Genomic DNA, 14,898 nt, shown 5'->3' on the forward strand with positions numbered 1-14,898 from the left:
ATGGTGTGGCCGTGGCTGTCCTGCTTCTTGCTTCCTGCACTCATGGTGTCTGGTGGGTACCTCCCCTCCCCCACCAGGGCATCACTAACCTGGGGATCCTCAGCAGAACCCTCCAGAAGGGTGGGATGCTATTTCATCAGCAAGCACCCAACTCCTATGGCCCAGCCCTGGGCTTGGCTGCTCTGGGGAGGCCTGGAGAGGAATCCAGTCCTGGGCCGGTGAGCTGGACTGAAAGTTGGCCAGTGGGACTGGTGTGGGCTCCCACAGGGGCAGATGGGGGTGTCTTTATGGAGGTGTCCAGATGTTCCAACACTCTGTGTCCCTACAGTGTCAGCCAACGTGGCCCCAACATTCCTGTCCAACATGTCATTAGTGACCCTGCCCGAGGACCTACCAGTGGGTGAGTAACTGTCCCTGTGCCCAGACTGCACCAAACGCTTACCCACAAGAGGGCCCCAGGGGCTCCCCTGTGGGCTTGCTTGCCATCCCTGCAGCTCCACGGCTTGTCATGGGGCAAAGGTGGGCTGAAGGAAGTTTTTTCCAGAAGTTTGTTTTCTCCTTTGCAGCTTTTGGGTCGAGGGCCCTCACACAGCACCAAATAATCAAGACTCACCCCAAGAGAATATTCCTCGCATTTCCCATCTCTTTCAGTCTTTCTGATTTCCCAAGAGAGAAAGTATCCATTTGGTACATTATTTCTCTTCTACCTCTCTCACTTGTTCATCTCTCTTCCTCCTCTGCTATTTTTTTTTTCAGACAGAAAGAGAGCAGGCTTTAGGCTCAGAGCCTTTCATGCACACATCTCACCAGAAATTGATACTTTTGCTGTCTTCGTTTGTAGAGTTACCTTCCCTCTATGGCGAGTGAGATGAGTTTTCTACGTCCAGTAGCCATCTAGTTTGCTTTTAAAATAAATGTATTTACATGAAACAGTAAGTCAGTTAAAAGGAGGGTCATAAAGAATGAGACGTGGATGTGGTGATGATCTTGGCAGTGTACAGGAGTGAATGATGTTCATGAAACATTGTTTTGGATGAAGCCACAGGGACTGGATGCCAAATTCCCAGAAGGCAGGATGGAGGTTGAAGAAGCTGAAATGATAGATGACTGTATTCATTGGGATACAGGGTCAGCTGCACATAACAGACCCCAAATAACAGAGCTGTCAACAAGGTCAAAGTTTCCTATTCTCTTACATAGTCATCTAGAGCAGTGAGCCCAGGGCTGTCAGAGGCTCTGTTCCATCAGGCTGTTCTGTGCCCTATGCTTCTGGCATCAGGCACCCTCCTTCCATTTCCAGGTTCTGCCTCCCCTAGGGCCTGGCCCTCATCCACATGGTCCTAGATGGCTCATGTCATGCCCTATTCCAGTGAGAGCTGGGGGCAAGGAAGGGCCAAGAGGGCCCATTTCTTTCTCCTAGGGACAGGGCTCCAGGTTTTACACATGTTACTTCTGCTCACATCTCATTAGCCAGAACGTAGCCACATGCCCTAGCTGCAAAGGAACTGGAGAAATGAGGTCTTTATTTTATTTAGCCATGTGCACAGCTCAAAATCTGGGGTTCTATTAGTCTGAGAGAAAGGGGGCTGTGAATACTGGGGGACAATTTACAGTCTTTGTTGCAGTGTCAGAATTGGGTCCCCAAATATCTAAATCTACTAGATGAAGCAAGAGACTGCATCAAAGGTGAAATCCAAAGACTGCCTTGGAATCCAGAAACCCAGGTCTAGGTACGCGAAGAAAGGGTGGGCGATGGGCTTCAGAGCCACGAAAGCCACATCCATTTGCATGTGGTTGCCAGGACAGCAAAATCTACTAAGGGTTATATTAATAAAGGTTTAGATCCCAGGATGAGGGAGGTGATAGTCTCATTACATTCTGAGTTGGCACAATCCTCCCTGGAGGACTGGGCTGAGGTCAAACTATTTGATATCTGTGAATACAACAGACAAGAAGTATATACACGTTAATGATATTTTATGTATATTTTCATAGCTGTTTGGTCGTGGATAAACACACACACACCTTCAAACAAATGTCACAAACATATGTAACCCAAATGTCCTCAAGATCTCCATTCTCTTGGGTGACCCTTTAATGTCAAGTCTGATCTCAGGCAGACCAAATGAGAGTCTTTTCTTCGATAACCACAGGGCCCCTCTCTGGGCTTTCTTAATCCGAAGAGCAATTTCTTCCTTTCTGAGATGAATTGTGTGGCTCTCTTTGGATGAGAAAGCATTTTCAGTCAGGTTTTTAAAAAATGTTGTTTAGACCTTTTATTTTGAGGTATAATATATATACATGGAAGCACACCGACCCCCTCTCTGCCCTTCTAGTCACTCCCTGTCCTTTCTCTCCTGCAGAAGACCTGTTTACTTGACACTCACACTGTATAATAGTTTAGTTTTGTCAGGCAGACGTTTTAAAATATGTCAAATTTGAGTTTAAAGACAGACACCTAATATATGTCTTTTATTTCTGTAGCTCTTATTGATTTATTTGTTACAGTTAATTCTTTTTCAGACAGACTTTTAAAAAAGCTTTTTCTCCCTGATCCTTCTTTCTGTGTCCATGAACACATGTTTACAGAGAAGGATTTACACATCCCCACTCACTTCCCATGGGTATGGGTATAAGGGCCATATCAGTTTACATTTTGACATTTTTGAATCAGAATGTGTCTTATATTTGAGATAGTCAGTTAACACAGAGTGACTCCCCCCCCCCAGCAGTCATTAAATTGACAGTGTGTCTCACAACAGAGGAAACGTACTGTAGATACTAACAGCTTTCTAGCCTGATGGTCTTCCTGGAGGAGGGGGCCTGGGTGGGAAGGGACCAAGCTTTCTAAGGAGTTTCTGGAGGAGCCAGAACTATTTGGTCAAAGAAGAGCAGACTCCAGATGTGCTGCCCAGACTGTCCCTGCAAGGCTGTCGTGGGCAAGGGTGGGGGCACGCTGGTTCTCTGAGACTCTCAGGCTGGGTGCTGGGCCCCACCACCATGTCACTGTTCTGGCACTTTTGTTTTTGTAGGCCTCTCCCTCCAGAAAAATACATTCAAAATATACTTTAATATACTGCATTGGCATAAAGACAAATATCCTGAGGGCTAGATTATAATCATTTATTCCTTTTGATTTTTTTTTTACCGTTTGAAAAAATGAGGTATAATTGACATACAATATTATATTAGTTTCAGGTGTACAACATAATGATATATTTGTATATATTTCAAAATGATCACCACAATAAGTCTAGTTAACATATGTTACCACACATAGTTACAGATGGTTTTTTTTTTCCCTTGGGATGAGAGCTTTTAAGACCTCATCTCTTATTAATTTTCAAATACCCAATACAGTATTGTTAACTCTAGTCACCATGCTGTACATTACATCCCCAGGACTTATTTATTTTATAACTGGATATGTGTACCTTTTGACCCTCTTCACCCATTTCTCAGTCCTCCGCACCCCACCTCTGGCAACCACCAATCTTCTCTGTATCTATGATCTTGGTTTTTTGTTTTTAGATCCCACATGTAAGTGAGATCATACAGTATTTGTTTTCCTTTGACTTATTTCTCTTAGCAGAATTCCCTCTATGTCCATCCATGTTGTCACAAATGGAAAGATTTCATTCTTTTTTCAAGGCTGAAAATATTCCATTGTACATGTATACCACATCTTCTTTACCCATTCATCCATTGATGGACATTTAGGTTGTTTCCATGTCTTGACCCTTCTAATTTTAAAAGAAGTTTGACATTCTTGTGGGCCTCGTGGGCAGCTTGGCCAGGCCAGCATTGAATTAGGTGGCCGTGGGCCCTGTGCATTCCCTGTCCCGTCTGCAGGTACTGAGGTCTTCTGGCTGATAGCTCAGGACCAGGAAAATGACCCTCTGACCTATAGGATTAGTGGCTCCTATGCCTACTTCTTTAATGTCACCCCGAATACTGGGGAAGTGAAGCTGGCCAACCTTCTGGACTATGAGGTAAAGGGAAGCAATCTGAGAAGGCCTCGTGCGGGATTGGGGAGGTAGGGAGGGCTCTGGTGGGCACCCGAACAGGGCTTACCTTGTTTCCCTTCTCTCTGCCCACTGCAGACACTCTACTGGTTTTCCATCGACATCTCTGTGAGCGACGGTCACAATAATCCAGTGAGTCAGAAGTGGGCCCGGAAGGGAGGTCCAGGGATTAGAGAGCAGGGGACTGAGGGCCCACCGCTAACTGCCCACCGCAAATAAGCAGAGAGAGCCCCAGCTAACAAAAAATGAATTGAATGTTTATTTTTATTGAAATTATACTTCTCCATTTTTCGTCATACAATATTAACCAAGATTTTAGTATTTATTATAATTTATATTAATTTATACAAATATATGGTTTATCTTTTGTGTATTTTGTATATCTATTGTATATCATTAATTACATTATTATTTTTTAAAAGATTTATGTACTATTTTTTATTTACTTTTGACTGCGTTGGGTGTTAGTTGCAGCACGCAGGATCTTCACTGAGGCACACGAGCTATTCGTTGTGGCGTGTGGGCTTCTCTCTAGTTGTGGCGCATGGGTTACAGAGCACATGTGCGCTGTAGTTTGCAGCAGGTGGGCTCTAGTTGAGGTGCGAGCTCAGTAGTTGTGGCGCATGGGCTTAGTAGCCCCATGGCATGCGGGATCTTAGTTCCCTGACCAGGGATTGAACCCACGTCCCCTGCATTGTAAGGTGGATTCTTTACCACTGGACCACCAGGGAAGTCCCAATTACATTATTAACTTGTATTAATATACTTATTAATAAAAAAACAAGTGCCAAATACCTCCCTACCCTCTCTCCACTGAGGTCATCACTTTCAACCCCTTTGGCTGATGGATTGGTCTCAGTGTTCATGTTTCTCAATAACACACTTATGCAGCTGTGTCTTGTGTCTGTGAAAGTTGGGGGTTTTGTCTTTATAACCTATTCCCCAAACCCTATCCGTTAAAAAAATCATTTTAATGACTTGGATATTCATAAATATTTTCTCTTTGTAAACAGTTTTAAAAGTGCAGATAGAGCTCAAGTCCCCTTGGGCAACCCTTCCCAGCCCACTCCCACCTGAAGTGTCTGCCATCACCGTGTTCTTTTCTATCCATCGCTAAACACTGACATGGATATATGCATCCACGGAAGAGAGATGGTAGTTTTGGGTGCGTTTTCTGAAATCCAAGTGGGATCCTACTGCATATATGGTCTTGAACTGCCTTGATGACTTGACAATCAGCTTTGGAAGACTTCCCTGGTGGTCCAGTGGTTAAGACTCTGTGCTTCCGCTACAGGGAGCCCGGGTTCGATCCCTGGTCAGGGATGTTCCGCATGCCACAGGGTGCGGCCAGAAAACAACAATCGGCTTTGGGGTCCCTTCTGTGTCTGCACATGAGTCTCCTGTTTCCTGTATGTCTATAGCCCAGTGTGGGGACTATAAGCTCCATGGTGCTCAGCTGGTCTCCTCAACACTTAGGGTGTTCACAGCTTTACGCTATGGCTAACAAAGCTAAAAGGAACATTCTTGTAATAGGACATTTTAGATTTTTTTTTAATGACCTAATGATTTCCACAACATACTCTCCAAATGGTTCAGTAAATCTGTGGAGAGAAAAACTAAATAAGGGGTAAATCTGGATGAAGAGTATCAGGAATTCTTTGTACCGTACTTGCAACTTTTCTGGCCTTTGAAATGGTATCAGATAAACACAGACGGGAGAGGGGGAAGCTGGGGCAAAGTGAGAGTAGCATCAACATATATACATTACCAAATGTGACATAGATAACTAGTGGGAAGCTGCTGCATAGCACAGGGAGATCAGCTCGGTGCGTTGCGACGACCTAGAAGGGTGGGATAGGGAGGGTGGGAGGGAGGCTCAAGAGAGAGGGGATATGGGGGTATATGTATGCATATGACTGATTCACTTTGTTGTACAACAGAAACTAACACAGCATTGTGAAGCAATTATACTTCAATAAAGATGTATTAAAAAAAGTCACCCCAGACACCACCTGATTGTTCTCCTGAGAAGCTATACCAACTTGCACTCCCGTCCTGATACTCCTGAATTTGTTTTCTCAAGCTCCCACGTTTTCTGGGCTCACCTGGGCTTTCTCACTTGCAGGTGCGGAAGGAAATGGTGGTGATCGTGGAAGACAGAAATGACAACGCACCCGTTTTCCAGAACACAGACTACTCCACCAGAATCAATGAGGTAACATCTGCCTTAACGGTGTGTGTGTGTAGGATGCAGACATCCCACAGATCTGCTCAGAGTGGGAAGGACCAGAGATAGACAGCAGGGCATCCAAGATTGGGAAGTGCACCTCCTAGAAAGGGCAGCTTGATGAACCAAATTCAGGGGGTTGCATGTAACCCCACATACCATAGTTACAGCAACATTTTGCAATCTATCAGACTGGATTGGAATTCTTTAAGTTATGATAGTCAGGGGTGGTGGGGGGAAAGGAATTGATTTTCTCATGTTTCTGAAAAATTTAACAATATATCTGACTTCAGGCATGGCTGGATCCAGGTACTCAAGCCATGTCATCAAGAAGAGATTTCTCTCTACCTAGAAGCTCTGTTTCTCGTGTTGCCATCATCCTGGGGTGGGGCGAGCAGTTCTCCCTTATGGTGATAAAAGTGTCTCCCAGCAGCTCCAGGCTCACATCCCACCGGCTTTGCAATTGCAACACAGACTGTCTCTTTCTCAATGGTCCCAGCCAAACCCCCAGGACTGACTCTCATTGGCCCATTTTGGGTCAGGTGCCCATCAGTTGAGGAGTATGGAATGCTCCAATTGTCTAGGTCTGCATCATGTGCTTTCCCCTCTAGCAAGAGGACCAGCCCCACTTGAACTGCATAGGCAGGGAGGAGGTTTCCCAGTGGTTCCAGGGCAGCAAACACAACACCACTCCTGAATCTTCATTACTACGTGGCTTCAAAGTCCTGACAGGTGTGGGTCCCCCTCCCCCAGGCCAGACCTGAGGCTGGTGAGGTTCAGACAGCCCTTCAACAGGCTCTGATTGAGCGCCTACTGTGTGTCTGGCACTGTCCTTGGTGCTGAGGATATCCAGTGAAGACAGACTTGGTCGCCACCCTCGCTAGCTCACATTGTAATGAAGAGCACAGACAACAAAACATTTAATCAACAAAACATTAAATAAACAGGATTATTTCAGATGGTGATGAGCTCTATGAAGAGCATAAAACATGACTGGGGAGGGGCCTGCTTTAAGTTGAGCCAGTCAGGAAAATCTTCTCTGGGTAGGTGACATCTGAGCAGAACTAAATGTTGAGGAGCCAGCATGGGCTGCTCCAGGAAAAGGATATTCCAGGCAGGGAACAGCAGCTGCAAAGGCTCTGAGGTGGGAATCAGCCTGGAGTGCTGTAGGCATAGCCAGGAAGCTCATGTGTGTGGGGGGAGGAGGCTGAGGAGAAGGTAAGGTCAGAGAAGTGGGCAGTGGCCTGAACCTGGAGGGCCATGGAGGCAGTCTGGACCGTATTCTGGGCAGAATGCGGGAACCACTTGTTGGTTTTGAGCACAAGACTGATGTGGCCTGGTTCAGGATTTTCAAAGATCTTTCTGGCCACCGTGAAGAAACAGTGAGGGTGTGGACAGGTCCTAGAGGAAAAGCCTCCCAAAAGAACCTTCCAGCTCTGCGAGGTGCTGTGTGGAACCTACCGCTGGACGCTACAGAGAACACACAGGGCTGTTTAAGCAGGGGAGTGGCACAACCTGAGTTCTGGAATGGTCACTCATGGTGGTCCTGAGGGGCGCTGCAAATCAGAAGCCAGCTCAGGTTTCAGGGAGGCTGTGTGGGGAGAGGAGAAGGGGGAACTCTGCTCCCTGCCTCTATCCAGATGCCCCGAGAAGCCCAGCCCAGGTGGGAAGGAAAGGGGGACATCTGTGGAATGCTGCGTTTCAGGTTCTGGAAGGTCCATCGCTATCCCCGTGGTACAGCTGGGGGCACTGAAACTCCAGGAGGGGGCATGATGTGCTTGGGCATGGAGGAGATGTGTTGGAGCTCAGAGGTGACAAAACCCTTGTTACAGACCCTGCCGGTTGGCTCCCTGGTGTTCTCTGTGCTGGCCAAGGACAAAGACACGGGGGCCGGAGGCGCCGTGGTGTACTCCATAGAGAAGGTAAGTGTGTGCGGGTCCACGTGGGAGTGTGGGCGCCACCTCTCCTCATGGCCGCCAGGGGGCAGCATCTCCCACACAACCTGCAGGGACCTTGCGGAGCAGGGGCTCTGCGACGGCCCAGCCCTGGTCCCCACGCCTTCCTCTGGCCCCCCTCTGGACCTCATTTGGCCCAGCCGCCTAAGGAGGGTGCCTGCTGCAGACCGGACTCTCCTTTCCACCCTCTCGCCTGGGGCACTGTCTGTGTCTTTGCGCGGTTAGCGTCACACCACCTGGTGGCTGCGGCAATCCTGGCTTCAAAGAAGAGGAAATCAAGGCTCAGAGAGGTCCAGGGTCTTGTCCAAGGTCACACAGACAGTGGCGGGTGTGACCCCAGTTTCACGAAGACACATTGGCTAGCCACGGCCCCCATCACTGAGCGCCCACTACATGCCTGGAACCTACCTTAGCTCACTTGACCCTGTTTTCGTCCCACTGAGGCGATATCTAGCCCATTTCCCAGGCTCAGAGAGGTTAAGTGACCTGGTGAGGTCGAGAGCAGAGCCAGGATTCGACCCCAGGTCTCTCAGAGCAGGTCCTGGGGGCAGGGCTGTCCGGGGGAGCCTGGCCTGACTGTGCTCTGCCTCAGGTCATCCCTAGCACGGACAGCAGTGAGTACCTCTTTGGGATCCTGCCCAACGGCTCCATCATCCTCAACGGCAGCCTCAGCTACAACAACAAGAGTGCCTTCTATCAGCTGGAGCTGAAGGCCTGTGTGAGTGCAGGCGCAGGCGGGGTCAGGGGCATCGGGACCCGAAGCCCCGGCTTCATGGAGACCCATCTCCCGGCAGGACTCGGGCGGCGAGTACAACAACAGCATCGTCGTCCAGTGCTCCTCGCCTGTCTTCGTGTCCATCTCTGTAATCGATCAACCAGACCTGGACCCCCAGTTTGTCAGGGAGTTTTACTCGGCCTCTGTGCCTGAGGATGCACCCCAGGTGTGCCAGGGAACTGGAGGGGTCTGGGTGGAGACAAGAGGTGGGGAAAGGGTCTGGCCACTGACCATGCCTTCTTGCAGGGAACCTCGGTGCTGAAGGTGGAGGCCATGGATGGCGACAGAGGCATCAATGACCCTGTGATCTACAGCATCTCCAGTGAGAATGGGGTGTCCCCAGGCTGGGGCTGAGGCAAGGGAAGGGGTGGGGGCTCCGTCAGAGCCACTGGAAGTAGCTGCTCCTGCTGCCTTTTCCCAGACTCCACAAGGCCTGGCTGGTTCGACATTGGGCCAGACGGGGTGATCAGGGTCAACGGTTCCCTGGACAGAGAGCAGCTGCTGGAGGAGGATGAGGAGGTGCAGGTGCAGGTCATGGTGAGTGAGAGGGCCACTGCCCACTTTGTACCCTGACTTTCTAAACTCTGACCTTTGATCTCAGCTCTCTCTGAATTCTGGTTTTCTGATCTCTGCCTCTCGGCCTCTGCTCTGCTCTCAGGCCACCGAGATGCACCCCAACGTCTATGGGCAGGAGGCCAAGGTGAGCATATGGGTCAAGCTGAGAGTGACAGACGTCAATGACCACAAACCTGAGTTTTACAACTGCAGCCTCCCAACCTGCACCTTCACCCCCCAAGAGGCTCAAGTCAACTTCACTGGCTACGTGGACGAGCACGCCTCCACCCGCATCCCCATCGATGACCTAACCATGGTGGTCTACGACCCAGACAAGGCAGGGGCACCCAGACCATGCGCGGCATGGGTGGAAGTGATGGTTGGGAGATCGTTGGGGGAGGGAAGTGGCGAGTGACCAGCAGAGTGCAGCACCACAGTGCTCGGTGGGGCAGTGGGCAGTGGGCAACAGTGGTGCTGACCATGAGCGGTGGTCGGAGTTGTTGGGTGACACTTGGAACTGCTGAGTGATGTTGAGCTGGCTGGTAGTCTTGTGTTCAGGGTGGTGCTACGTGGCGGGGAACAGAAAGGCAACACTGAGAGGAGGTTGGTCCTGGATGCTGGGTAATGTTGAGTGGAATGTAAGTTTTGGCGGTGTTGAGTAGAGGGGGTAGTGATGTGTGGATGGTGAAGTTGCGGGGTGCTGGGATAGTACTGGGTATTGGGGGATGTGGGCAGTTTTGAGCACAGTGTGGTCTGGGTGGCTGTCAAGTTGGACAGTATTCCTAGGTGGAGGTTGATACTGAGTGGTGGGTGATTTGGGTAGTATTGAATGCTGAATAACCATGGATGGTGTTTGGTAGTATTTGGTGATAATGAGTTGGTACAAAATGTCGACTGGAGGGTGATATTGGGTAGTGGTGGATGGGTGGGTGTGTTGAGATGGTGGTTGGCCTTGACTGGAGAGGGGTGTGGAGTAGAGGGGATGTGGATAATGGACCGATGTTGGACATTGATGATATTTGGTGTTGGTATGGGTGGTGGAGGGTGGTGCATGGTGGCTGGTACGGAAGACTCAAAGGGAGTGAGGGGTGTGTGTCCAGGCTCTGAAGCCCAGGCTGGGGCCTCGGGGAGGTCTTCTTCTGATGAGCCCACATTGACAGGGACTAGTGACTAGCCTATCCTCCTGGGACCTGTGGCCAGGGATTGGGAGAAAGATGCAGGTGGGTACATTGCAGGAGTGGGGTCCCTAATATACAGCCCACGTCTACAGGGCAGCAACGGCACCTTCCTGCTATCCCTCCGGGGCCCTAATGTTGAAGCCTTCAGCGTCTCCCCGGAGCGGGCGGCGGGCTCAGTGGATGTGCAGGTGCTGGTGAGAGCACCGTCGCTGGTGGACTACGAGACACAAACGGTGATGCTGGTGCAGGTGAGGGGTATTCTGGGGCACCACGGAGAGCGGGCCATGGGGTGCTCCAGTCCCAATGTCGCTGCCTCTTCCCCTGTCCTCAGGTCGTGGCCACTGACTCGGTCAGCAGAAGCTCCTCGGTAGCCTTGGTGACCATCCACCTTAGAGACATTAATGATCACAGGCCCACATTCCCCCACAACCTGTACAACCTCAGTGTCTCCGAGCACAGTGCGGTCGGCTATGTGGTCACCGACAGCATCCAAGTGAGTGATGGGGGACAGGGCTGGGCAGGGCTGGGAGAGATGTGGAGATGGGCAGGCCTGGGGCTGTGGCCCTGCTGGAGTCCCTGTATCATCTGATGTCAGCGGGGGCCAGCAGGTGTGTATGCGCGTGCGCATGTATGTGATGTCTATGTGTCAGTCTGAGTGAGTCGGGGGCTTCTCCCTCTGGGTCAGGAAGCAGGACGGCCCTGTCCTCGTCAACTGCACGGTTGACAGAGCAGGTGTGGCTTCTGCTCAGTGTCCCATTATCTATCTCTCTGCCTCACAGGCCTCCGACCCAGACACGGGCGAGGGGGGCCGCATCACCTACAGCTTGCTTCCGGGGAATGGGTAAGTTACCCGGGTGGGCAGCGGGCAGGTGGACGAGGGGGACCCAGGCTCACCTCTCTGCCTCACAGCAGGGCTAGAGGAGTCAGATAAAATATAGGGTACCCAGTTACATTTCAACTTCAGATAAACAATGAATGGGTTTTTTTTTTTAGTATAAGTAGGTTGCAAATATTCCATGGGACGTCCTAAAATATTTTTCATTGTTTATCTGAAATGCAAATTGAAGTGGGCATCCTGTATCTTTATTTGCTCCATCTGGCCACCCTGCACAGGGTGGACATCTTTGCGGTGGATCCAGCCTCGGGGACAGTGACGGTGAGAAACAGTGAGCTGCTGGATCAGGAGAAGCAGGCCGTGTACTACCTCACGCTGCTGGCCACGGACGGCGGGAACCTGTCGTCCTCCACCATGCTGCAGATCGTTGTGCTGGACATCAATGACAACAAGCCCGTGGTCAGCGGTTCCTACAACATCTTTGTCCAGGAAGAGGAGGGCAATGTCTCCGTGACCATCCAGGTGTGAGCCGGCCTGTAGCTGATGGGTGGGAGGGGCACACGGCACCAGGCCTGCCTCTGTAGTCCTGCTGGTCCTGGGTTGGAATCTGGGCTCTGCTGTGTAGTCCTGAGAAAGTCACTCAGTCTCTCTGGGCCTCCGTTTCTTCTTTGGAAAATGAAGACAATCTCAGTACTTATTCCCAGGGTCATAACGGATGTAAAGTGCTCGGCACAAGGCCTAGCACAGAACAAGCCCTCAAAAACATATTGCTCTTTTAAATTCAGGCGCCTGCCTCATTCCAAAAAGGATTTGAGGTGGCTTAGATTTAAAAGTGTGATAAAAGAAATAAGGAAAAAGAGAAAATAAGGATGGTATTTTTTTAAAGTGCACAAAGGTAGAAGCCATACAATTGCTAAGAGCGGGCTGAATACTCAGTTCTGAGCTTCCTAATGGCCAAAGCAAAAATGGAAATGAGATCAGTGGTCAGGTTCACAGACTCTGTGAGATAAAAACGCACAACTGGCTCCAGAGGAACACTGGAAAGAAGCTTCTCCTCTGATTCTGAGGCCTTCAGAAGCTTCTCCACTGAGTCACCTGTAAGGGGATCTTGTGAGAATTGAGAAACCAGGTCCTCGGAATGACAATCACATGGCCGTGGAGCCCTCCCGTCTTTCTGGGGCTTGTAGTTTCCAGAGTACATTCCCATCTCTGATCTTTTGACAAACTTATGAAGTAGGTGCTCTAATGCTCCCCATTTCACGGAAGGAGAAAACTGAGGCTCAAAGAGGTTAAGTGACTTTTCTGTGGTTATACAGCCAGTCAGTGGCAGTGCTGAAACCTGGGCCTTCCTTCATGCACCTCAGTGCTCCTCACCCTGGTCTGTGAGCTCTTTGGGGCAGGAGCATTTCAGATCTGCTGCCAGAACCATGGTGCCCAGTGTGAGGCCAGAGAAGTGCTTGGTGAATTAACCGGCCTGAGTTCAGAGTGCCAAGGAATGAACAGACAGAGTTTTTCATTTCATAAACACGATCCCAACAGATCTGAAACAAAAACCTGAAGGTGGCAGTGGGCAGAGAGGAGGGGAAAGAATTGGATCCAAGTGGGACTAGCCTAGCTCTGTATTCAAAGCTATGTTTGCTGAGCACCTACTATGCACCAGGCCCTTTGCTGGGCCCTGGGTCCTCCGAGATGAACCCACCATAATTCCTGCCTTCAGGGAGGGTGGCGGACCATCATCCAAGGGTGTCACTTGTGCTGTACTGAAGGTAGCACAGGGGTTGTGGAGGACCAGGGGAGGCACCAGTCTGACCTGGAGTCAAGCAGACAAGGTGTAGAGGGCATTCATGTGCACGTGCAAAGGCCTGGTGGCAGGGAAGAGCATCTTGTGCTCTCCATGCTGGATCACCCCAAAAGCACACTAAGCATGTGTTCACAACCTTGGTAGGACAGAAACACACACACACACACACACACACACACACAGATTGGATGAAGAATTTCAGCTATTTAAAAAATATAGCACTGAAGTAGTCATCATGGGAAAGTCAGAATCTTGTTGGACTTCACACTTATTTATTTATTTGGCTGTGCCGCATGGCTTGTGGGATTTCAGTTCTCCAACCAGGGGTTGAACCCGGGCTACAGCAGTGTAAGCCCAGAATCCTAACCACTAGGCCACCAGGGAATTCCCCCCCCCCCACTTTTTTTTTTTTAATTAAATTTATGGCTGCGTTGGGTCTTCACTGCTGCGTGCAGTTTTTCTGTAATTGCGTTGAGCGGGGGCTACTCTTTGCTGCGATGAGCGAGTGGCTTCTCTTGCTGAGGAGCACAGGCTCTAGGTGCGCGGGCTTCAGTAGTGTGGCTCGCAGGTTCCAGAGCACAAGCTCAGTAGTTGTGGTGCACGGGCTTAGTTGCTCCGCGGCACGTGGGATCTTCCCGGACCGGGGCTCGTACCCGTGTCCCTTACATTGGCAGGCGGATTCTTAACCACTGCGCCACCAGGGAAGTCCACACACATACACTTATTTTTGTTTATTTTAAACTTCGACTGTCTATATTATACTGCCCCCACTCCTCCCTCCCCACTAGAATATCAGCTCCATAAGGGAACTGTCTTGATCGTGGCTCTATTCCCAGTACCTAGAACAGGGCTGAGCATGTGGTAGGTAAACATTTGTGGGATGAATGAGTGACCTCAATGTTTCAGGCCTCAGAAGCTCTTGAAAGCTGTTGGTCTGGCCCTCTCAGATGTAAGACTGAGACTGGGAGATTGGGGAGCATCCCTCTGGCTTCAGGCCCAGTCACTGCCCTCATGGGCCAGCGCTGGAGGGAGAGTCCAGATTGCAGGGCAGGGGCTGGGGCCGGGGAGCACCTGATGGCTGACGTCCCAACCCTGCTTACCTGCACAGGCTCACGACGATGACCAGCCAGGCACCAACCACAGTCTTCTGCGCTTCAGCCTGCTGAGCAGCCCCTACAGCCACAACTTCTCAGTGGACCCCGACAAAGGGATCCTCAGAAACCTGGGGCCCTTGGACCGAGAGGCCATCAACCCCACCCTGGGGGGCCGCATCGTGCTGACCGTGCGCGTATCTGATTGTGGCGAGCCTGCCCTCTGGACTGACGTTAATGTCACCATCACTGTGGAGGTAAGGTCTGGCTCAGCCGGGGACAGGGTCCAGGATGAGCCCTGCACTGGGGGGCTCCTGAGCAGATGGCCAGCTCCCCATCCTCCCAACTCAAGTCACATTTCTGCCCTTTGCAGTGCGGTGGGTAAAAGAGTTCTGGAGCCCAGCTGATGGGTCAGAATCCTGGCTCATTTGTTGTGTGGTCTTAGGCAATCGCTCA

At 50.4% G+C, this 14,898-nt stretch overlaps 1 protein-coding gene across 1 annotated transcript in view; it reads left to right on the forward strand.

Annotated features, from left to right (window-relative positions):
* The window catches only part of CDHR2 (cadherin related family member 2), a 26,094-nt gene continuing 11,196 nt past the window's right edge, over positions 1-14,898 (forward strand). The window contains exons 1-16 of the mRNA XM_030846815.2: positions 1-52; positions 329-400; positions 3,853-3,992; positions 4,104-4,141; positions 6,138-6,240; positions 8,085-8,174; positions 8,800-8,925; positions 9,002-9,148; positions 9,229-9,304; positions 9,404-9,519; positions 9,641-9,874; positions 10,808-10,963; positions 11,047-11,208; positions 11,495-11,556; positions 11,829-12,072; positions 14,460-14,699. Of these exons, the coding sequence (XP_030702675.1) occupies positions 1-52; positions 329-400; positions 3,853-3,992; positions 4,104-4,141; positions 6,138-6,240; positions 8,085-8,174; positions 8,800-8,925; positions 9,002-9,148; positions 9,229-9,304; positions 9,404-9,519; positions 9,641-9,874; positions 10,808-10,963; positions 11,047-11,208; positions 11,495-11,556; positions 11,829-12,072; positions 14,460-14,699 (2,058 nt within the window). The remainder of the gene's footprint in view (positions 53-328; positions 401-3,852; positions 3,993-4,103; positions 4,142-6,137; positions 6,241-8,084; positions 8,175-8,799; positions 8,926-9,001; positions 9,149-9,228; positions 9,305-9,403; positions 9,520-9,640; positions 9,875-10,807; positions 10,964-11,046; positions 11,209-11,494; positions 11,557-11,828; positions 12,073-14,459; positions 14,700-14,898) is intronic.

The sequence above is a fragment of the Globicephala melas genome, chromosome 3 (assembly GCF_963455315.2).
Source record: "Globicephala melas chromosome 3, mGloMel1.2, whole genome shotgun sequence".
In the NCBI taxonomy this organism is placed as follows: domain Eukaryota; kingdom Metazoa; phylum Chordata; class Mammalia; order Artiodactyla; family Delphinidae; genus Globicephala; species Globicephala melas.